At 45.4% G+C, this 22,630-nt stretch overlaps 6 protein-coding genes; 4 read left to right on the top strand and 2 right to left on the bottom strand.

The window, feature by feature from the left end:
- Nucleotides 1-2,954: 2,954 nt before the first annotated feature.
- FFUJ_10474 (catalase) lies at nucleotides 2,955-3,749 on the top strand (the record flags this gene model as incomplete). Its single annotated transcript, XM_023569262.1, has 1 exon — nucleotides 2,955-3,749. The coding sequence occupies one exon, from the start codon at nucleotides 2,955-2,957 to the stop codon at nucleotides 3,747-3,749; it is 795 nt and encodes a 264-aa protein (XP_023436502.1).
- A 3,381-nt stretch (nucleotides 3,750-7,130) lies between these two features.
- Nucleotides 7,131-7,844, top strand: FFUJ_10473 (related to early nodulin 75 precursor; the record flags this gene model as incomplete). Its single annotated transcript, XM_023569261.1, has 1 exon — nucleotides 7,131-7,844. The coding sequence occupies one exon, from the start codon at nucleotides 7,131-7,133 to the stop codon at nucleotides 7,842-7,844; it is 714 nt and encodes a 237-aa protein (XP_023436501.1).
- Nucleotides 7,845-8,604: 760 nt separating this feature from the next.
- Nucleotides 8,605-9,691, top strand: FFUJ_10472 (related to ECM4 protein (involved in cell wall biogenesis and architecture); the record flags this gene model as incomplete). XM_023569260.1 has 2 exons in its annotated part: nucleotides 8,605-9,462; nucleotides 9,509-9,691. 2 exons carry the CDS (start codon nucleotides 8,605-8,607, stop codon nucleotides 9,689-9,691), a joined length of 1,041 nt encoding a protein of 346 aa, XP_023436500.1.
- Nucleotides 9,692-9,854: 163 nt separating this feature from the next.
- Nucleotides 9,855-12,391, bottom strand: FFUJ_10471 (secondary metabolism transcription factor; the record flags this gene model as incomplete). XM_023569259.1 has 2 exons in its annotated part: nucleotides 9,855-11,792; nucleotides 11,846-12,391. 2 exons carry the CDS (start codon nucleotides 12,389-12,391, stop codon nucleotides 9,855-9,857), a joined length of 2,484 nt encoding a protein of 827 aa, XP_023436499.1.
- Nucleotides 12,392-13,044: 653 nt separating this feature from the next.
- FFUJ_10470 (uncharacterized protein) lies at nucleotides 13,045-13,773 on the bottom strand (the record flags this gene model as incomplete). The annotated part of the gene is made up of 1 exon (XM_023569258.1): nucleotides 13,045-13,773. One exon carries the CDS (start codon nucleotides 13,771-13,773, stop codon nucleotides 13,045-13,047), a length of 729 nt encoding a protein of 242 aa, XP_023436498.1.
- A 661-nt stretch (nucleotides 13,774-14,434) lies between these two features.
- Nucleotides 14,435-22,314, top strand: FFUJ_10469 (related to ankyrin 1; the record flags this gene model as incomplete). XM_023569257.1 has 4 exons in its annotated part: nucleotides 14,435-14,926; nucleotides 14,994-16,024; nucleotides 16,083-16,187; nucleotides 16,434-22,314. 4 exons carry the CDS (start codon nucleotides 14,435-14,437, stop codon nucleotides 22,312-22,314), a joined length of 7,509 nt encoding a protein of 2,502 aa, XP_023436497.1.
- Between the last annotated feature and the right edge of the window lie 316 nt (nucleotides 22,315-22,630).

Genomic DNA, 22,630 nt, shown 5'->3' with positions numbered 1-22,630 from the left:
TTCTTTAAATACTTTTTAATCTCTCTTTAAGTCTTTTTTTTTTTTCTATTTATTTATTTAAATAACCTAACTATATAAGCCTTATATTTAGTGTTATATTATTATAGGCAAATAGAATATAGCTTTTATTAATATAGTATTATTTCTAGATGCCCTTAAAGCTTTAGTCTATATTATCTAACTATTTATCTTATTTTTAGAAGGTAGTTAGGTATTTAAGGGTAATAATATTCTTAGCTTTTACTTCTTTATTATTACTAGAAATAAGGCTATCTTTTAATTGGTATTACCTTAATAAGGTATTATTACTTGCTTGTAGTATATCTTTAGCGTTAGAGTTAAGTGATTATATAGGTAGTCTATTTCTATAATGCTGGCCTGTAAGCCACTGTAACTAAGGGGTTATAGGGGGGTTATAGCAGGTTATATAGTATAAGTAGTATAATACTAGCTAATAAATTAGCTATTATTGCCTTATCTTTTAGTCTAATAGATTAAAATACTGCCTAATTGTTATAAAAATAATAGCTAGCTATAAGTTAGATACTGCAGAATTGAGGATTTAAATCCCGCCCTGGCTTACAAGACCTCTATATAGCTTATACCTTTTTTAATAGGTGCCTTTAGGCTATACCTATAGTTATATAAGTCTTAAGGGTTTATATACTTATATTATTGCCTAATTGTATCTATAGATTAATTAGGGTGCCTTAAAATATAGTAGCTTGGCTATACAGTATAGTATAAGAATGCACTATATAGAAGGGGGGATAATTATAATACTGGCCTATAAGCCACTATAACTAAGTGGTTACAGGGGGGTTATGGCAGGTTATATAGTATAAGTAGTATAATACTAGCTAATAGATTAGCTATTATTGCCTTATCTTTTAGTCTAATGGATTAAAATGCTGCCTAATCGTTACAGTTCCCTCTTTAGGTTTTAGGGGGGTCTTGTAATCTACCTCTATTTTCCCTAAGGCGTTGCTCTAACTTATTCTGCTGTTATTAAAGGGCAAGCTCTTCTTCTAGCTACTTAATCCTAACTTTTAGGGCACTAATATATATAGTATAGATAGTATAACTGGCTATATAGGTTACTGTTTGGGAGGATTCTCTATTACTATTTTAGGTGGAGTTACTATTAATTCCTAAAGGATTTACTAATAGCTTATTAGGTTTTGCATTAGCTATAGTAGTTCTTTATAGATTTACTATTATACTTAAGTAGCTTAGGTAAAAGCTTTAGAATTATTATAGTAAATAGGTAATAGCTAGGTAGGTATAATAGTATTATATTAACTAAAGCTTAAGGAAGCAGGATTTCTATTTAAGGGGTTTTTATAATAGACTTAAGGGGGTCTCGAGATTATGTGGTAGGAGGCCAGTTAGCCTTATTACCAGGGCGTTGTTATAGTAGCATAACTATATAAGCCTTGCATTTAGTGCTATATTATTATAAGTAAATAAAATATAGCTTTTATTAATATAATATTATTTTTAGGCTTCCTTAAAGCTTTAATTTATATTATTTAACTATTTATCTTATTTTTAAAAAGTAGTTAGGTATTTAAAAGTAATAATATTCTTAGCTTTTACTTCTTTATTACTACTAGAAGTAAAGCTATTTCTTACTTATTATTACTTTATTAAGGTATTATTACTTATTTATAGTAGGTCTTTAGCATTAAAGTTAAGTAATTATATAGGTAGTCTATTCCTTCCTTAGGTTTTAGGGGGGTTTTATAATCTGCCTTTATTCTCCTTAAGGTATTATTTTAACTTATTTTATTGCTATTAAAAGGCAAGCTTTTCTTCTAGCTACTTAATCCCAACTTCTAGGGCACTAATATATATAGTATAGATAGTATAACTAGCTATATAGGTTACTATTTAAGAGGATCCTCTATTACTATTTTAAGTAAAGTCACTACTAATTCCTAAAAGATTTACTAACAGCTTATTAGGTTCTATATTAACTGCAGTAATTCTTTATAGGTTTACTATTATACCTAGGTAACTTAAATAGAAGCTTTAGAATTATTATAGTAAATAGGTAATAGCTAGGTAGGCATAATAGTATTATATTAACTAAAGCTTAAGGAAGTAGGATTTCTATTTAAGGGGTTTTTATAATAGACTTAAGGGGGTCCTAAAATCATATAGTAGGAGGCCGGTCAGCCTTATCACCAGGGCATTATTATATAATATTTATAAAATAAAAAAATATAAATAACTTTATAATTTTATTTTAATTATATTTAGCTAAAAATAATTACTTAAAAAAAAGGAAATAATTATAATAATAACTTAATAATAAAGCTAATTAATCCTTTATTATATAACTTTAAGATTTCTTTAAGTTTATTATAAAAATCCCTTTAATAGAAATTTTATTTCTTTAAGCTTTAATTAATATAATATTATTATATCTATTTAACTATTATTAATTTACTATAATATAAATTCAATTCTATTTAATATTAAATAAATATATATATATATTAAAGATAATATAATATAAAGTTATTATAAATTTTAAAATAATATAATATTAAAGTATTATTAATTTTATATTATTAATTCTCTTTAATTAAATAATTATATAAAAAAAATTCTAAAGTATATATAATATAATTATTAAGATTATATTATAATTAACTTTATATTAAAAACTATAAATAAAGTAATATTAATAAAAAGTAATAATTTAAATTAAAAAAAAATCTTTATATATAAGCTTTTATATCTTTTATTTTAATTTTTCTTTTATATTTAATTAAATCTTTTTTATCTTTCTTTTTTAACTTTAATTAAACTATATCCTTTTTAATAAGTTTAACACTCTATACTATAGTTATTTTATATTCCAAAGACCCACCACAGCGTCATACATACCTACATCCATTTGCCCCTGCCTCCTACCTTAGTAACTTGTTACTTATCTTTCTGAAATGGATGAATTTTGGCAAGAAGAAATGCTTTCCTCGCGGGCCTTTCATAATCGGAAGACTCGCAAATTCATACCACAACGTTCTAGCGCTTTAAGCATTTCAAGAATCCTCGGCTCATACCAGCTTCAATGCCCTAAAGCCCATTCCCTGGCCCGTACGTCGCCATGCGATCGGGACCCAACCAAAGATGAAAGGGATGTAAAACATAAACGTCACTCCGAGAACTCGGCGCGGTTTGAGGTTCTTCGGTTTACCGATGGGGAAGATGGGCTGCAAGGCGACCTATTTCTTCCTGGCGTGTTGGATGCTTCTTTTATCATGGCAGGAAGTCGGAAGAAAATCCACGAGATCTTGGATCGCGCAAATATCTCAATGGAACCAGATTGCGAGGCCGAAAACGTAGAACATAACGCTGGGGAAAATTCAGCGGATGAATTCGACGTTGATGATCAACAAGACGAGGCCTGCCCAGAACAGCAATCATTTGAGGCTTCGTTAGATGAAGATAATCGCCCCAACGAGCCTCATGACTACAAGACCACTGAAGAGCTGCGGTCTGAAAACTTTGAGAAGAACACCTTCCGACAACCAAAGTTCTGGCTTTCATGGAGAGGAAATGTCCTTGTGAAGCCTCAATCGGGTGCAGCCTCGGAAGATCATTCACTACTCGACGCGATTCAATCAGGCATTGGTTATGTAGTCTTTACTGGAAACAAGTACCAAAAGTTCAAGGGTACCATCAGTTGTGATCTTTTGGGCTGGGATAATGTTGCAATAACTGGTTGGAAACAGTGAACCCTATGTGTAGAAGGTTCAGACTCCTGTGGGACATAGACTCTATTCCTTCTCTCAAACAGTACCATAGAGCTGATACACCCACTTGCTTCTCTTGAGCATTTCTTACTGCACTACTTGCGTATGATACTCTCGCGATCTTATGGAGAAAGAGTTTGAGCTGCGTTTCGTTATTGTCCAGACACGGTCAACCTTAACAATACCACGGCTTGTGTCAGGATCATGATAGATGAGCTAACGGCTACATGACAAGTGAATATGCAGCAGCATATGATGCACTGTAGTCTGTCTTCTATATCATGTCTTTTCCAGCTGATGGCCATTGTGGCAGTAAGATTACAACTACTTGAGTCAACCTGAGCGAGATACTGTCTCGTCAGCGGGCGGGGAGCACAGGTCTAGTGCACGGAGCATAAGCAGGAATATGAAACTCGCACCGCGATGTAAGCTAGCACTCTGCGGAAGTGCATACTGCAATCCTGCGACACTAGAAAGGAATCTCGAGAATCGCAGATCGGGCTTCGATAGCTATTAACGGAAGGTCTTCATTACTTTACAAGTGCGTCTCACTGGTACGCGATGGCCCGACCGAAGTAGAAAGAGGGAGTTGTATTGATAGGGCCTCACTCCTAAGCTGACCTCCGCAATAAGTCGGAAGGGCGGAGCGAAGCGGATGATCTGTAAACACCAGATGCAGCAGTATCATTGCATACAGTGACATGATGCAACTTAACAAGCAAGTAATAGCTTCCATTCATGGCGATGGTGTTTTATGTGGACACTTGTAGGTATTAGTGTCATAGACGAAAATCATGTTATACAGTGTATCACCTCTCCTTGGCTGGCAATGGACTTGTATATCAGGACCAGTAACAAAGCTGATGTGAATCCAATCAGAGTGATTTTGTCTGCACATACGGCCATGGCGACCAGACGAGCAAAGGCTGGTGGTACTGTCCTCCTAGCTTCAATTTCCACAAACCATTGAAGAAGGTCGTGGAACTCTGCAATGCTTCTCGCGTTACACAGCTCCGTTGTCACTGTTAGCATCCGCCGGAGTTCGGAAACCATAGATGGCATAAGTATAGCGGATATGACTGGAAATAGCCTGTGAGCTTGGCAATAAGGTTAAACATAGCGGGGATAGCTAAGCCGAACTATGGACTGGAGGATCTCCGTGTCGAAAGAAGACTCTGAATCGTAGAAAGTGCTGGGATCGGTGGCCATTCGTAAAGGTTGCTAGATCAATTGGAGTAGAGAACACTCTTTGAGAGCTTACACTGCATGCGGCTGAGTATCTAACTGTCAATAGTCCAAGCTTCTGGCAAGACAGCACCAAGTGATGTGTCTCGACCATGTTTATGCACTCAAGCCAAACGAACCCAGACCTTGACCTAATGCAGATATGAATCAATACGAAGAGTCAGCTGTTTCACATCTCACGTGATGTCCTGTTCTGGCCAAATCAGGAATGGGCCTCCATTTTGAGGTGTAGTTGGTCCAAAAGAAAGTCCCCGACAAGAGCCAAAAATACCCTAAACGATACTATTGAATGTTGTGCATACAGAAATGGACAGGTCATCACACCCTCAAATTATCAAGATGGGGAGCCGAGCCATTTCGTTTCCTGTTCTGAGTGTCACTAGCGATGAATCATGACACGCTCTCGATAACATACGTTCTGTTGGTGGACAAATGAGGCAATACGTCTTACGAATATCGCAATTCTCACTAGTGGCGCGAGGGTCGGTTGACGAGTAGAGTAAGCCATGCATCAATGCATAAAACTCAACACGAGCTGTTAGGCGGGTACCAATGATATTCTCCTGATGCACAACGGAAACACCGCATCGAGCTTGCATGAGGCGACTGCATAATTACACTCACATACAGTGTTGGTGATGGAGGACTTCACGATTCATGCTCTCTAGAATCGACCAAAGCAAAATCGATCGATGAAAACACCAAGTCAGGCTAAAGTGAATGACTTTGGTCGACTTGATATGCATATTAGAAAGTTTAAATAGAGTTCTTTTACTCAGTCGTAATCGATTCAAGATGACACTGTAACCATATCATCGTGCTAAGCGAGCTCTCAGGTTCCGAGGTACCTGGATGATAGCTCTAGGCAAAGACATTTTAGAGACAAGAGCAACCATAAATTTTAGGTTAGGTCTGATGCTAATACGGAATCGAGTTTGGATCTGACCGTTACAAGTGCCTCAACGTTGAGACCGGTTTGGCTGGATAGCCGCATTCCTGAGTATGCAACCACTGGTAACGTCTTGATTGGCGATGACCAACTCGACCAGACCCATTTCGCCCTACACACGATATGCATTAAGAGAGGCATGTTGCGTTGTGTCATGCTTATAGCATTATCTCCGGAAGACTCGGTTGTGAGATCTCGGAGAGGTACAGCAGCAGCAACCCAGGCTGCGGAGTGAGAAGCTGTTATTGTGCCAGCAAAGCTCTTTCGCTTAGTTTCTATTCGACTGTGAATGAATACGATGTATCCCCTGGATAATTGTTTCACATTAACTGGGTTATTCCATCTAAAGCTGACCTATAGCCGCCTGGACACGGAGAGTTCATTTGTCCGAACCGCACCTGAAGACCAGTCGGCCACAGCAACCCCGCAAGTATTCCCACCACCCGTTGGTGGGATTTTACCTTGAATGTTTCGATATTCAGCCTCAGGGGAACCTCGACCCAACTTTTGCTCTCTACTTCTACATGAAGACACCACATTGAAAAAGTGCATGCATGATACGAGAAGACACAAATGTCTGTTGGTAAGCAAGCCACCGCTTGAAATTTGACGGCAATGACAACATCATTCTGCAACAACCCCATGTGGCAGAACTTTTCAGCGTATCAATTCTGTCCCGAGAGAACCAGTCATCTCGGGTTCGAAGGGTGATGTCCTTGTAGAAGCCAATCGCATCTAAGAATTTAGGAGTTCTCATCCGATAGGTAAGCCACGTATTTGTTTTGAGGGTGAGAGCTAGAGCATCATGATGCATGCCTGTCAGACATGCTCCCCGGACTGTAGGTGGGCATACTATGAACTCAACGTGGATCTCACACGATCCCAGTCGATACATTCGCGATGGGGTGCAATAGTATACAGTGATCGAGACTAACGGCAGATGTTGTATAATGACTCTCACAACTCATCCAGGGGCGAGAAAAGAACACAAAAGCTCGCCGTTCCTCCCTCGAGATCTATTCTCTTCCCTCCTCATCCGCCATTCGCTTTCTCGGCTCTACTTCTTCAACCGTCTCTTCACTCTTTGAAAAGACTTTGCAGCATATTTTACAATCTTTTGTTTACTGCAGCACAGTACTGCAGCACAGTCCTGCCAATCATCTGCCAAGATGAAGCTGTCTGCTGTTACCCTCTTGGGTCTGATTTCAGGTGCTTTCTCTGTTCCTGTTGCCGAGCCTGGCAGCGAGGTCTACTACCCTGATTACAAGCCCGTAAAGAGCTGGGGAGAATATGGCGGGCCTGGAAAGCCCAAGCCTCACAAGCCAAAGCCAAAGCCTCAATATCCTCCTCCCAAGCCCCATAAGCCTGATTTCCCTGGGAAGCCTGACTATCCCAAGCCAGGAAAGCCAGATCATCCAAGCAAGGCCCATAAACCGTGGGAGAACAACCCTGAACAGCCTGGGAAACCTCATTACCCGCCTCCTAAGCATCCTAAGCCGAAACCTTACTATCCTCCTCTTAAGCCGCACAAGCCTGAGCCTCATTATCCACCCAAGCCTCATAAACCTGATCACCCAGGCAAGCCTGACCACCCAGGTGGTAAGCCAGACCATCCGGGCAAGCCTGGCCATCCGGGAAAGCCTAATCACCCAGGAAAACCTGATCATCCTGGCCCTGGTAAGCCTGGCTATCCAGGACCTGGTAAACCTGACTATCCTAAGCCTGGAAAACCTGATCACCCAGGTAAGCCAGGCGGTCCAGGCAAGCCAGACGGTCCAAGCAAGCCTGATGGACCTGGAAAACCCGATGGACCTGGCAAGCCAGACTATCCTCAACCAGGAAAGCCAGACGGTCCAGGCAAGCCTGATAAAACTTCAACTTAGGCCAATAACTCATGGCCACCCTTTCATGCTCAAAAAAAGCTTACCTCGATCTTACTTGATGCAAAATCGCACTTACGACTGGCCCCAAGTCTGGGATCATTGGGCCAGACGGCTTACGACTTATATGCTAGGATGATGATGACAATGTTTGGGGGATATTCATGCACGGCAATCAACACTCGTTTCCTCACTTCTGACACACATCTCAACGAGAGAGCCTCTATTTTCACCTACTAACCTTGCTATTTCTACTCTGAAAGTCTCTGACATCTGTCATTGCTGATTTCTTCTCTTCTTATACTCTCTTTAATCCTGTTCTTCCATACTTAGGTTGAGACAGTGGAAGGCGAACGCGGCCTGACACTACATACTATCATTTATATAAAACAGGTTCTTCTCCTAAATTCCATTTCTGTGGCTGAGCTGTATCGTTCGAACCTCTGAGCCATGATTCCTATTGGTTGTGATCCAGTCGCCATTAAATGCCGTAGAATTCACGAGCACTCCAGTATATCATTTTCAGCACACACAATGCCTTATTTCTATCCGTTTCTAGGTATTGACTATACAATACATATGAAAGCCCATATGCAGTTCAGTAAAGTTCAGTTCCGAGCCCAGTTCCGGAACCGGACCCCCAATTCCGATTATCCGTCATCAAGCGGGGTCAGCACTCTATTTCACCATACGAACCTGACATCCTCATATGTGGTAATTGCACAAGTTCTATACATAATTGTCGCTGATTTGAGCTCAAAAAATGACTGTTCATAGCAGCCCTGATGACTCGTGGCATGGAGTCATTACTTCGGATGGCCCCTTCCAGCCCGAGAAGGACCGCTACCATCTTTACATCGGACTCTTCTGTCCTTTTGCTCACCGAGCAAATCTTGTTCGGCATCTCAAAGGTCTCCAAGATATCATCAGTCTATCCGTAGTAAAGCCCTACCCTAAGGGTGATGATAAGGGATGGCCTGGTTGGCAGTTTCCGAGTCCTCCGGATGATGACTATGAAGGGGCTACCGAAGACCAACTCTTCAAATCAAAGTATATGCACGAGGTTTACTTCAGAGATGACCCTGATTATAAAGGCCGGTACAGTGTACCTGTTCTCTGGGACAAGAAGGAGAATCGAATGGTCAATAATGAGAGCCACGAATTGCTTCGTTGGTTGCCAACAGCCTTCGATTCCATCCTTGACTCGAACAGCCTCGGGCGAGACCTTGACCTCTATCCCGAGAACTTGAGATCGACCATTGACGACATCAATGTTTGGATGCAACGAGACCTCAATAGTGGTGTCTACAAAGCCGGATTCGCAACGACCCAGGAGGACTACAACAACAATGTGCCAACAGTTTTCGCGGCACTCAACAAGCTTGAGGCACTAATCCACCAAAATGGAGGCCCCTATATCCTTGGCAAGCAGCTCACTGAAGTCGACGTACGCGCGTATGCCACTGTCGTCAGATTTGATGTTGTCTATGTCGGTCACTTCAAATGCGATCTCGGGACCATTCGTGCCAACTATCCAGTCACTCATGAGTGGCTCAAGAATCTCTACTGGAATGTCCCAGGTTTTAAAGAGACGACAGACTTTAAGCATATTAAAGAAAACGTAAGTTCGTAAATCATTTGTCTGAATAGAGCTAATCTTGTATCAGTACACAAAGAGCCATTACAAGATCAATCCTCTTGCTATTACACCTCTTGGTCCCTTTCCATATATGGAGGAGGGCGTTGACCTGGACTTTGGCAAGCTGAAGCCAGGATTGATTCGTCACCCGGCTGTGCTTGAGCGCCAGAAGGAGCTGTGTGGCTCGGAGGACTTTAGCCAAAGGCTCTAGTAACCATAGATCGTCCGCTACTCCAGAAATATATGATATGTTGCATTCATCAAGTGCTTCGCGCCTGATAGTCAATCCAACCCTCATGTTAGCCTAATTTGTATTTGCTCCGTATATGCATCATTCTTGGACTGAAGTTCTGAGGCCTATTATCCAAAATTACTCAAGACGGCCCCGTGTTTCCTTGATTCAATTCCATGCCTGTGGCAGACTGTAGCCACGTATTCCAGTCAATGTCAGTATCAATATCCATGTTGATATCGATGTCTCCCAATCCGTTGCCACTTTGATCCATGTCAGTCCAAAGCCATGACGCAACATTTGCATCTCCAGGCTGGCCATCGGCCCATGTTTGGGGAAGCATGTTCATCTCTGTTGGAAGTGCATCACCAGCTACGTCCATCTGAAGACCAGGGTGGTAAGAAGCAAAGTCGAATGAGGGATTTGCCCATTGAGTGGCATTGTCACCCATGGCCGGATTGGCTAAAGATTGCGTCGTGTTGTTATCACTAGTTTGAGTTACAGGTTGCTTGGAAGTGCCATAGGTAGTCTTGCCGACCGCAGAACGCCAATGCTCAAGAAATCGCTGCTGCGAATTTGCCTCCTGTGACGATTCCGGGCTGACAGGAGCAGGAAGCGAGTGATCGGCCTGCTCCAATTTCTCGATCATGGCAGGATTGTTCCGAATTTGCATTAATTGCTCGTCCCGATGACTTCTCGCTTTGGCCATCAATCGACGCAGCGGAATCCACATGCGTGCATTCTTGGTCATGTTGTGCTGCGACGGTATCAGCCAGACGCTGTGCAGAGCCACCCATGCGCGTTCGACAGTAGGTGACCACTGCCGTCTGGATATCTCAATCAGAAGCCATACAATGGCATACCAGTGAGTATACGTTTGGTAGATCCATCGCCACTGACGGCATTTCGTCTCAGCATTGAGCGCGTGGTTATGCTCTGCCACTTCAATAGCGGCGATGAGCAATTTGTCTCTAATCTTGTCCGAGAACTGCTCATTTGGCGACGCAAAAAGCGATGGCAGATACACTAAGAGTGTCAGCTTGGAAAGCACAAGCCGCGTGCACACTATCCCGACCCAGTTGGCTATATCTTCTGGATGTGCAGAGCGGAAAAGGTAGCCATTCTCGAGCTTTTCTTGGATACCGTCGAGCAGCTTAATCTGCTCCTCGAGGGTTGGCCCAGATGATTGAATGCTTGATGCCATCAACTGCCTGGAAACTCGAGCGAGTTCGCACATGGCGAGTGCAAAAGACATGTCTGTGACGCCTTTGCGCTCTGGAGGAGTCTCCTTCGTTTCAGGCTCAATGTCCGATGTGTTGACGTTAAGCGGTATCTTGGTATCGAAGCTGTCTTGTGTAATTGAGAACTCAGTCCCCTGATCTTCAGACGCACGAATGTCAATAGTAATGATCATCCACCAAAGACGACGTCGTTGCTCAACCTCAAACGATGATAGATGCTGGAACCTTGAACCGTCTCGATGGAGGCCAACAGCGTGAGCCATACGAATCATCAAACCAGTCATCATCCAAACGTAAACAGGGCTATCGTACCGCCTGACGAGAGATAAGAAGATGACCAAGGCCTGAACAAGGACAATATCCGGATTGTTGAGGAAGTCTGCTCGTGCCAAAGCCTGTTCAAGGCCTCGACGGAACTTCATGTTGAGTTCTGTTTTCGTAGACCCAAAATTGGCTAGCACGTCGTCGTCCTCCATGGACGTGATGGCAGCGTAGTAGATGGAGAAGAGCAGCGCCTGGTGCTTGAGAGACACCTTGGCCGCTGTCCCAGGTGAAGGACGAACCATCTTTCTGATGCTCGGCATATGCACAATGTGCATTATGAGGTTAATGTTCTCGTCGAAGACGTCCAGTAAGAAGGGGATCTGTGATGGTAACGGGCTGAAGTCCTGTTCGCCGGGTGATGCAGGAGCTTGGCTGTTTCGAAACAAGAAAGCATGCCGCTCCGATGGTTCTCGGTAGAGTTCTTGAGTTGAGGGAGTGCTGACCGGAAAGTCTTCATCTTCGGAAGACTCATCATCATCTGCCATCCTACGAGTGTCCATCTTCAGGCCATCGAGCTGCAGGCAGTCAGAGCGATGAACAGCAGGAAGCTGGGCTGGAGTTAACGTACCTCATCACTAATGCGAGACCAGAAGCCACTAGCTACATACTTTTCCCTGTTCTTATCCTTGATCACCATTCTCCCAAAATGTTTCTGCACGTCAGAGGCCGTTGATGTCGACGATGGACTCGCCGCATCCTTCACAACATCTTGAGGCGATGGAGCACCAGAGGATGCACCCCTACTCGCAGCAGCATTAGCCACCTCAAGCTGTCCACTCAACTCCTTGACCAAATTTTCCAGCGTCCGCAGTCTATTCATAACCTGATCAGTCCCAGAGCTGCCACCACCCTGTCCTGCAGCACCCTGCCCATTATCAGCGATGCGCTCCAAGCGCCTCGCCCATCTTGGCGGACGGTCATTGGAGGGCACCACGCAGGGAATGTTAGCCTTGCGGCAGTTTGAGCATGGTGACAGCTTATCGCAGCGCACTTTACGACTACGACATACGACGCAGCTGCGGAGCTTGGATGTGGAGGCGTTCCTCGCGTTTTTCTCGGGCGCAGAGGCCGAATCTGACGCGAGAGGGGTTGGGACGGCGGGGGAGGGCGTCATTCGTGATGAACAGCATTAAGAGACCGGCAAAGATGAGAGAGTCTCGTGTATATACGACGTGATCTGCAATAGTTTGATCTTTTTGTCGCGATAGAGATTTACGTCCTTCTTCGAGGGAAATGAGCTTTTCATCGGGTGAACTATCGTGGTAGATGCGCTGCTTCCAATCATCGCTATCACGTACCATCAGTCACTACTTTATCACTGCTTTCGGCCAGCTAGGAACTCATCATAGGTAGAACTTCTCGTTTTGATAAGCCTCCCCCATGTGTTTCTCTACTACTTAGACCGAAATTAGCTATAAAAACATGTATATTACTTATTGTACTATTTCAATCTGATCCCCAAGCTTGACTGATAAGTAGCTACGATACCGAGCGTTAAAGTCCTGATAGGTTATCTGGAAGTCAAGATAAGCGCTAGAGCATTTTGGGACAACCGTGCCATTCTCCCCAGCGCCGATGCCTCAGGGTAAGGTCATGGCGTCAACTCGTGAATAGGATATTAGGATTTCATTCAATAAGGCTTAGACCCCTGGTATCTTGATAATTATAATTTATATCATGTAAAGACTGGATAGTACGAGCTCGTTTATTTATACGTTCACGCTGTGTTCCCAATCAATCCCCAACGCCTTGTATATCATTCTCCTCTTAGTAAGTGATGGATGCAATCTTGTTCACGTACTCTGCGCGTGTCGTTACCAAGAGCTTTTCTGCCAGCCATTTCCCAGCATCCTCTCTTGAGATTGTGTATCCGATTTCCAAAGACTCTATCCCATTCTTGGGGTCCTCGATGCCCACGCGCACTGGCGTTTCGCTGTCACCGTCCACCAACAAACTGCCCCGCACGATGGTGAAGTCTTCACCACTGTCGGCCAACTTGGTCTCCATGATCTTTTTGTCTTCGTGGGGGACTTTGAGAGCAATTGCGTAAATAGGATAGAGAAGAAGGGGATAATCGCGACCAAAGTCCGACATGCCAGTGGTGCTAAAGACGGTGATGTGAGGTCTTCCTACTGCACCCTCTGCACGTATTTGCGCGAGAGCATCGAGAAGGACAGTGATGCCGATGCGACAACAGTTGGGATCATCAATCGTCATTTTGTGAATGATCGGCTTGCCGCCAATCGTAGAGACAATTGCATCGATGATTGAGCCATCATCCTTCTTTAGACAAGAAGACACTGCCTTTATATCGTGGGCGTTGCCTTCAACGATTCGCAGATTGGGATGAGCTTTAGGCGATACGTGCGCCTCAAGTTTTAATGGGATTCGGCAGAGAGCGATGCAGTTATGCCCTGCAGCCAGTGAATGCTTTAGCGCTGAGAGGCCTACGCCTGTGCTAGCGCCGAAGAATGCGACTGTCTTTGGTGAGGACATGGTCGTGCGGTTGAGGCCGGGAAGCTGTAAAGAGGTAGAGAAGGGTTGTTTCACTAGAGAAATCGTTTGATCTAGAACCTTTATTGTTGGAGTCTATTTTCAATTGTCGAGGCCATGACCCTTCTTTTGTAGAGTTAGCTTGAGGCCGACAGTTGACCGAAAGCGAACAGGCCTCTGAACAGCCGCTAGAACCTCGCTCTTTTTTCGCGTCCGCTCGCGTGGCTGCCCGCTTGGAAAGCAGAGCAAACAGGACAGGCTCACAGTTCAACCACAATATCTCTTACCGAGTTGGTAATTCCACATTTATGCATTGGAGCATCATCATCAACATGTCGAATTTACATGAATTACCCTCGGTTGTTGTCAATGAAGACTACCAGCGTACGGCGTGCAATGTCTCGAACTGACCGATAACGCAAGACTGGGCTGTGGCCTTGAAATTGCACCTATTGGTTACACCCAGCATATGCAGTCAGCGTTTTACTGGACGCCATCCGCGTCAAGACAAGCACCCAAGATAGCAGCCTAGAACGGTAAGCGTCGCGAGCATTGCGGCTGAGACCTGGTGTCTTGATCATCGCGATTTGGGCTGGAACCTGCAAACTAGATTAGTAGCGGAGTAAACTGCGCAAAGAAGAATTGTCAGTATTATTAAATCGTCATGGCGACGCAAATGCCTCCCCCAAGCCATGCAAGTGTGCAGAGTCTCTGGGACCAAGCATTCAACTCCCTCGGCGCAGATCTCAAGACATCGCTCGGCCAGGCTGCGACGCATAAGCGCGACATTCTGGCTGCCGCTCTGGAAGCAGCGGAGACCCGAAAAGCCACTAGTCTCCGTAAACGCTGGAAGTTCAAGCGGTCAAATGGAGAAGTCGTGATTATCCGAGATGTTCTCGAAAAGATTGCTAAATGGATCGATTCCTTCAAAGCGGTTGGCGATGCGGCTGTCCAGTTTGATGCCAGCAACGCTTCGCTGCCCTGGGCCGCAGTCAGGCTGCTTCTTCAAGTGACAGTCAATGATGTCCAGCAGTACGGAACCATGATTCAAGACCTTGAGGTGGTGTCTCGAATCATTGCACGATACAAAGAGTTTGAGAATCTGCATCTTGGCCGAGATGAACACGCTCAGCCTGCACTTGAAACAGCCCTCACAGTTCTTTATACAGAAGTCTTGACATATCTGGCACAAACTATTGCCTTTTTCTCACAATCAACTGCAGGCATGTTTGCAACCCCGTCAAGGAAGAAGTTCACTGACCCGAGCAGTCCGACTCGCCAAGAGTGTCTTTTGGACGGGCGACGATGGGATACGAAAGATCTTATCCCGAGAAGACGAGGTTCTCAAACTAGCTAAACTTCAGGATACTTCAGATCTGCGCTTTATCCAGAAGACAGTTCTTCGCCTCAGGGATCAAATAAACAATAACACCAAGCGTGTCGAAGAGGACGATTATATAAAGATGATATCCTGGATGTCTACGTCGCCATTCTCAATCCATCACGAGACCATATCCGATTCAAGAACGCCAAATTTCGGCCAGTGGCTTCTGAAGCATGAGGCTTACAGAAACTGGTGCGAGTCTAGCTCTTCATCAACACTCTGGATCCATGGAATCACGGGTTCAGGCAAGACCAGTCTTTTCTCTGTGATAGTTGATTCATTGCGGGCAACCTGGGCTTCACAGCCAGAATCGACGCCCTTCGCATATTTCTACTGCCTCAAAAGCGAGTCAGAACCGGAGAGATCGTCAGCGGACGGATCCCTCCATAGCATTCTACGCCAACTCGCGATTACAGAAACCCAAAGTGATGTTCGAGACTTTTTCTACTCCGACTTCCAGCGCCGCTCCAGATCAGCTCTCCTCCAGGGACTGGACCTTCCGAAAATGAGTAGGAAAGAGTGCGTGGATCGTATCGTCCAAGTCGCCAATGAAGACCCCATCACAATATTGCTCGATGGTGTTGAGCAGGTTGAGGATGAGAGTTCCGATATTCTCTTGCAGTGTTTATCTGACATCATTTCAAGGGCCGAGAACGTCGTCAAGGTGTTAAACACAAGCAGGAATAGCCTCGATATCCTCTCATCCCTGCCGACTGCCAAGGAGATAATTGTGACGGCCGACCTTGTCCATGATGACATGGCTCAGTTCATTATTCAGAAGATTGACGACACCAAACTAATCAGTGGAAGGCTCTCACCGGACAAAAGAAGCTGCTTGACAAAGGAGCTGCTAGAGGGTGCAGGCGAAATGTAAGCTCCCTTTTCATTCATTCTCTCGTTATTGTCTTAATCAGTTGACTTTTTCTAGGTTCCTATGGGTCCACCGACAAATCCATCAGCTTCGCAAAGTAAAGAACGAACATGATCTGCTTCCGGCTCTCCGGTCCAACATTCTATCTGATCTCGACATGCTGTACGAAAACGACCTCGGGCAGATCTTACAGTCAGGAGACACGTCACGACAACTCGCCATTCAGACCTTCTCCTGGCTGCTCTACATGAAATCGCCATTAACTCCTGAGGCATTGCTGGCCGCTGTCACTGAAACAAGCATAGGGGATGTCCCTTAAACAGCGGCGGACATATCTGCTGTGTGCTCGAACTTGGTGGTTATAGACCTCCATCGCCAAGTTGTCCGACTTGCTCATCATTCAGTCAGAGAGTTTATCCTCCGTACTAAGCAGTGTCTATTCTCTGCTTCCGTAGCTCACAGTTTGCTGGCATCGACCTGCATAAAAGTCAGTGCGCGTGGTCCGCCTGATAGTGGAAGCCTGGAACAGCAGGTTCGAGGCTTCTTCTTCTATTCCGCTACGCACTGGGCAGGCCAGTTTGAGAGTTCAAGGGTTGTCAAGAAGGAGGACAAGCTGTTTCAAGATATGATCTCATTCGTCTTCGAGGATGAGGACTATGATGTCAGCCTTTCCTTCGAAGCCTGGCTAGATACTGCGAAGGAGATTGCACGGCTGCTGCCGAGGGATCACCCAATGAAGCCGGCTCTTGATGCCATACCAAACGCAACGTCATCTCCTCTCTTCTTAGCGGCTGTCTTTGGTATAGACGGCCTGCTGAATCTTATTGCAGAGTCAGAGAGTGATATAGACTGGGACCAACAAAATGGCCTTGGGCACACCGCACTCTACCTCGCCGCTGCCACTGGTCATCTCTCCACTGTGACGGCTCTGATTGATAAAGGTGCAAAGCAGGACGTCGAATGTGGTACATATGGAAGTCCGTTGCATGTTGCGTGTTTCAGAGGATATCAAGACATTGCAGAGGAGCTGCTTCAACACGGTGCATCTCCACAATGTGGCTCGAAGTTTCAGAGCGCCATCCAAGCCGCATCTCAAGGAGGGCATGAAGATATCGTGCTCTCTCTTATTAGGCACGATATTATCAACTCCGAGGATGACTACGAGCAAGCCATGCAGATGGCAACAGAGTATGGCTTCATCAAGGTCATCGACCAGCTTCTGAAGCCAGAGTTCAACCACTTTGTAGAGAAAGACACACCAGACAAACACAAAATGAGATTAGCCAAGGCGATCAAAGCCGGTCAGCTATTTGTTCTACAGCGTCAGATTGCCAAAGCACCACCGGGAGCGGCAGACACTTTCCCAAAAGACGCGGTTGCAATCGCCGCTCTCTATGGCCATACAGATATGGTCAAGTATCTCCTGGAACAAGGTCTCGATATTGAAGCCGAAGGTCAGTTCGGCACGCCACTCCGTTCAGCATGCTTGATGAACCACAAGTCCACGGTCGAAGAGCTACTCAAGCGCGGTGCCAACATCAACACAGAAGAGCGGAAAGGCAATGCCCTTTACGTCGCCGCTGCAAAAGGTCACAAAGATATCGTGAGGATACTACTGGACGAAGATGCAGATCTTCACCAGAAAACGGGATCTTGTGGCACTGCGTTGCATGCAGCAGCATATCATGGCCATAGAAAAGTTGTCGAGATGCTTCTTGACGCTGGCGCAAATGTTCATGTCGAGGGTTCGTCTCCAGACGCGTTTCATGCCGCTGCTGAAGGTGGTCATCAGAACATCATCATGCTATTCCTGGAACGAGGTTACAGGTTCCTTTACGAGCCACCGAGTCCCAAGTACAGGAGAGCTCAACCTTCACCATACAGGCCGCTTTATCGGGAGGTTTCTCCAGGAAGAGATAAACATCCTCGCTCTAAATTGTGGCCACACCTTTGGAAACGGGCAGCTGGAACGGCCGAACCTGGGTCTGACACAGGTGCCCGTGACAATATCACTCGAGTCGAGACTGACGATGAAATGGAGATGATCGCTATTGATCAAAGGAATTCTCTCCGTGACGATGAAAATAGGCAGGACGGGTATCGGAAGAACCGTCCCCTTACAGCTAGTGCTGCAAGAGGAAGGGATGCAGTTGTCGTGATACTACTGAGGCAAAAAGAAACTCTGGGATTTATGGACTACGAAGTTGATGCTGCTCTCAAAGCAGCTGCCTCCAACGGCCACTTGAATACTGTTAGGATATTGCTCGACCACGCATTGAAGATGAAGGGTCCGTTTATTCAACGCATCTACTCGACCTTGGAGAACATACCAGAGGGCCGTCATGATATCTTGCAACTTACTCTTGCTAAGGCCCTTGAGAGTGGCTGTACAGAAGAACAGATTGACCAGCTGAGGCTCAAGCTTCCACCAGGAAAAGAGCGGTACAAAGTCGCCGTCATGGAGCAACAAGTTCTGGAAGCAGACCTTCTGGAATGCTGCACCTCCGGAAATGTATCTGTTTTGGAGGCTATCATGAATTGTAAACACCAGCAACTACTGCAAGCCAACGAGCTCCTGGAAGGCCTACAGAAGGCTACAGAGAGGGGACATATCTCGGTAATCAAGAGCTTGTTTAAGCTTAGTTCTCACCTACAACGCGCTGGCATTCCTGACGACACATTGATAAGCGCTGCCGGAAAGGATCTTGAGATATTGAAGTTTCTCCTCTCTCAAAAAGTCGATGTATCTAAATCCGAATTCCTTCTGAGCCGATTGATCTATACGGCTTGTAGCAAGGGACAGCCTGAAATTATCGAATATCTCATATCCAACTTCGGTATCGATGTCAACGCCAACATTCCTGAAGACGAGAAACCCAGGCGCTTTAGACGTATGAGGCAGTCTGCCGACCCTCGCCTTACGAGTGCCCATATAACTACCACTGATGGAGCAGATGGTTCGACACCGACTAACGACAGTCGTCTTGTCAGTCTTTTACAAGTTAGCCTGGGCGCTTTTGACACTTATGAGATGCCTTACTATGCGAGGTGGTATAGGGATAAAATAATGCCTCAACAGCAGAAAACGATCCAAACACTACTGAGATTAGGTGCCGATCCGAACAGTCTAGGTGGAAAGGATGTTTATCCTCTCCCATATGCAGCGAGAATCTGCCCAGGTGTCGTGGTAAAGGACTTGCTTGAAGCTGGAGCAGATGTCAAACTCGCAGGTCAAGGAGACTTAGCTCTTTTGGGAGCAGTCCAGAGAGAAATGGAAGCCATGGCGGTTATGAACAGGCTATTAGACAATGGCCACCCTCTTCCCGACTATTTTGACAGAGGCAAGGCGCTTCTAGACAAAGTCCTCAAATTCTTTGAAGGCGATAGAGGGCGGCAGACATTCCACAGTATTATCGATGACCCAGACGGCCGCTTTGAACAGGCCCCGTCTTTGGAGTACATCTTTGAACAAGGGCCAGGGGCGATACCCGAGTTCCTTTTACAGAAGTATGATACAGGCAAGCTGGAAGACACAAGATATGGGCTAGTTCTCCAGATGGCTTGCGTACTGGGCAAAGCTCCTCTTGTCGAGTTGCTCTTATCTCGGGGAGTCGGTGTGGACGCCACGGGATATTACTATGGAAGTTCTCTACAGGCCGCGGCACGTACTGGCCAGCTACAGATCGCCAAGAAACTACTAGACAAGGGAGCAAATCCAAATGTGATACAGGGCCGTTGGCACACATCCCTACACGCAGCGATTGTTGGTGGCTATCTCGAAATCGTGCAGCTTCTGCTTCAACATGGCGCAGATCCTAAGTTGCAGTTCAGAATTGAACGACAGTCACACAGCGAAAGAGGGTTAGCATCATCAAGCACACTTCAGCTTGCTCTACAAGAGGGACATACGGAAATTGCAAGACTACTCCTTGATACGGACCCATCACTAGTCCAAGAAGAGGGTCGCCTCCAACATCCTCTTATCATAAGCTGTCAAAAAGGAGACGACGCCATGACAGAGCTGTTACTAGAAGCCAATGCTCCATTCAATGTACGAGGCCACAAAGAAGCTAATGTGGCAAGTATGGAGGTTCAAGATGCGAGTCCTTTGCATGCTGCTATTTCTGGACGTCATGTCAACGTCGTCAAAGCGCTTTTGTTGAGGGGCGCTGATGCCAACCTAGAAGTTGACGACTGTGACTGCCAAACACCACTGTTGGCAGCGATCCAAAGAGGGGATTTGCGTATAATAAGACTCCTTCTTGACTCTGGCGCAAAGCTCGACAGTTACAGTCTTCAGAAAGCCTGCAGAAGTGGAGATCTTGCTATTGTTGAGGCACTTCTTGAACAGTTGTTCAATGACGGGGAGGGCCCATTTGAGATCATTGACGAAACTTTGGATTCACTGATAATGGAAAAGTTTACTGACTACAGAACTCTCAACCTTGTCCTTGACTATGTACCTCCAACTCCGAAAAGATTTCTCTTGGTGTGTTCCTCAGGCTCTGTTCCCCTGGTACGAAGAATGATTCAACAAGGCATCAGTGTCGATGGCAGTGATGAAGAGGAAGATAGTCCCTTGCAAGTAGCTTGCTACTACTTGAACTTTGAAGTGGTGCGGTTACTGTTACAACGCGGCGCGAACGTCCGATCAAGATCATCTCAGCCAGGAGACCCAATTACTCTGGCACTATGGGCTTGCGCTTTACCCTTGCAGCAGCAACTGGAGCAACGAGGGACAAGACATCAAAAATATCGTGCAGAAAGTGCGGACTACCGATCGATACAGAGATGTACTAGCATCGTTCGGATTTTACTTGAATGCGGCGCCACTCCTGATGGTGGAACGCATGAAATGGAGAGTCCACTTCAGCTGGCTTCTTTTATTGGCAACTTGGAAATCTTTAAGCTTTTGATCAAAAACGGAGCCAGCGTAGATAAAATCACGGGAAGCTTCAAGACTCCCCTTTTCTCAGCTTTACAAGGGAACAACAGTGACATCATATCACTGATTCTGGAAAAGGGGGTCGACGTCAACTACGTTCATCCAATTCATGGTTCAGCATTGCACTTGGCCTGCCAGTATAATAACGAGCCTGCTGTTCTACAGTTACTTCAACATGGTGCCTCACCCGCTTTGAAAAACGCAAACAGAGTCACAGCTCTAACGTTAGCCCTCGAGTCTGCAGCCTCTTATTATGGTGCAAGCCAGAATATATCCCGACTCATTTGTCGACACTCGACAACGCTCGACATCACGGATAGCGACATCATAGCTGCAGCTCGGGTAGAGCCCAGCGACTTGCTGTCTTTTCTCCTTGACAGGAGAGGAGAAGAGCCAGTGACAGAAGATCTCGTCATTCGTTTCCTCAGCGAAGAGAGACGGCCAAGTCAAGAAAACCTGGAGGTTTTGTTTGATCGTAATCAGGGACTGGAAATAACTCCAAAGATGCTGAATGTTGGGCTCTCTGAACAGGCTTTCAGAAGTCTAACACAGGCTCGCCAGCTTTCAGTGGACATTACTCCTGACATGCTCGAATCTCAAACAGATCTCGGGACCCTGAAAGCACTCATAGGGTACCAGCCCGACGTCGAAGTAACGGAGGGTCTTGTGATTAAAATACTGTCAATTGTCCCGCGTTACAGCAGATGGTGGCAAAGGGAAGAGAGTACCGAGCTTCTCTTGTCACTATGGCCTCGAGACTTGCCATTATCAGTGACTAACGCCATGCTGAAAGCAGCAACGTCATTGCCCCACCTAGAGTTCTTACTCGAGCGCCTTGGTTCGGCCCAAGGACAGTTACAAGATGTCGCGGTATGGATTTGCGAACAGGGCACTGATTATTCCGGCACGCGAGACAACATGTTAGCACTGGTCCTGAAGGTTGACCCAAAAGTTGACCTCTCACTTTGTCATCTTGAGAAGATAATGGTTGGTGCCAAGCCTTTGATGTTAGATATGGTCTTGACGCATACGCCTTCCCTTCCAATCACAGAGACGTTATTTCTCAGTATCTTCAGAGAGTATCCAGACGCCCTAGAGTACACGCGCAAAGAGTTTGCGGAAGTACTTATAAGGCACAAGAAGAAATTTGTTTTCACGGAGAAGATTCGCGAAGCTATTGATACGGCGTATCAAAAGCATTCTGACATGGACAAGAGAGACACATGGTACAATTTGAGGGAAAGGGATGAATCTCAGGAGGAAGCTGAGGCCAGGCAGGCAGAGGAGAATGATGGAAACAAGAACGGCGATCACGACCACCCACGAGACAATATGGGTAAGTGAGAGGAGTGATGGCAGCTATAAGGGGAGGTTGGAGGAATACAGGCATTCATGGGGCCGAGATTGTATGAGACTTTCCGTAGGCTACTCTAAATAGGATTTTATCAGTAACCATGGTCCAAGGTTGTTCTTGCTTGGCCAGAGTATCCCAAACCAGAAAACTCTCACGAGAGTTGACATGTGTACTTTTATGAACATTTGATTCGAAATAGCTAGCTGGGGTATAAGGTACAGAGGCTAAAGTACGAGTCTAAACAATGCGCAGGCAAATTCCAGGCTCATTTCCAGACCACCAGACTCAAAATCTTGAGTGCTTTCT

Source organism: Fusarium fujikuroi, chromosome FFUJ_chr10 (assembly GCF_900079805.1).
Source record: "Fusarium fujikuroi IMI 58289 draft genome, chromosome FFUJ_chr10".
NCBI lineage: Eukaryota > Fungi > Ascomycota > Sordariomycetes > Hypocreales > Nectriaceae > Fusarium > Fusarium fujikuroi.
This window is presented reverse-complemented; position numbering and strand designations above follow the sequence as displayed.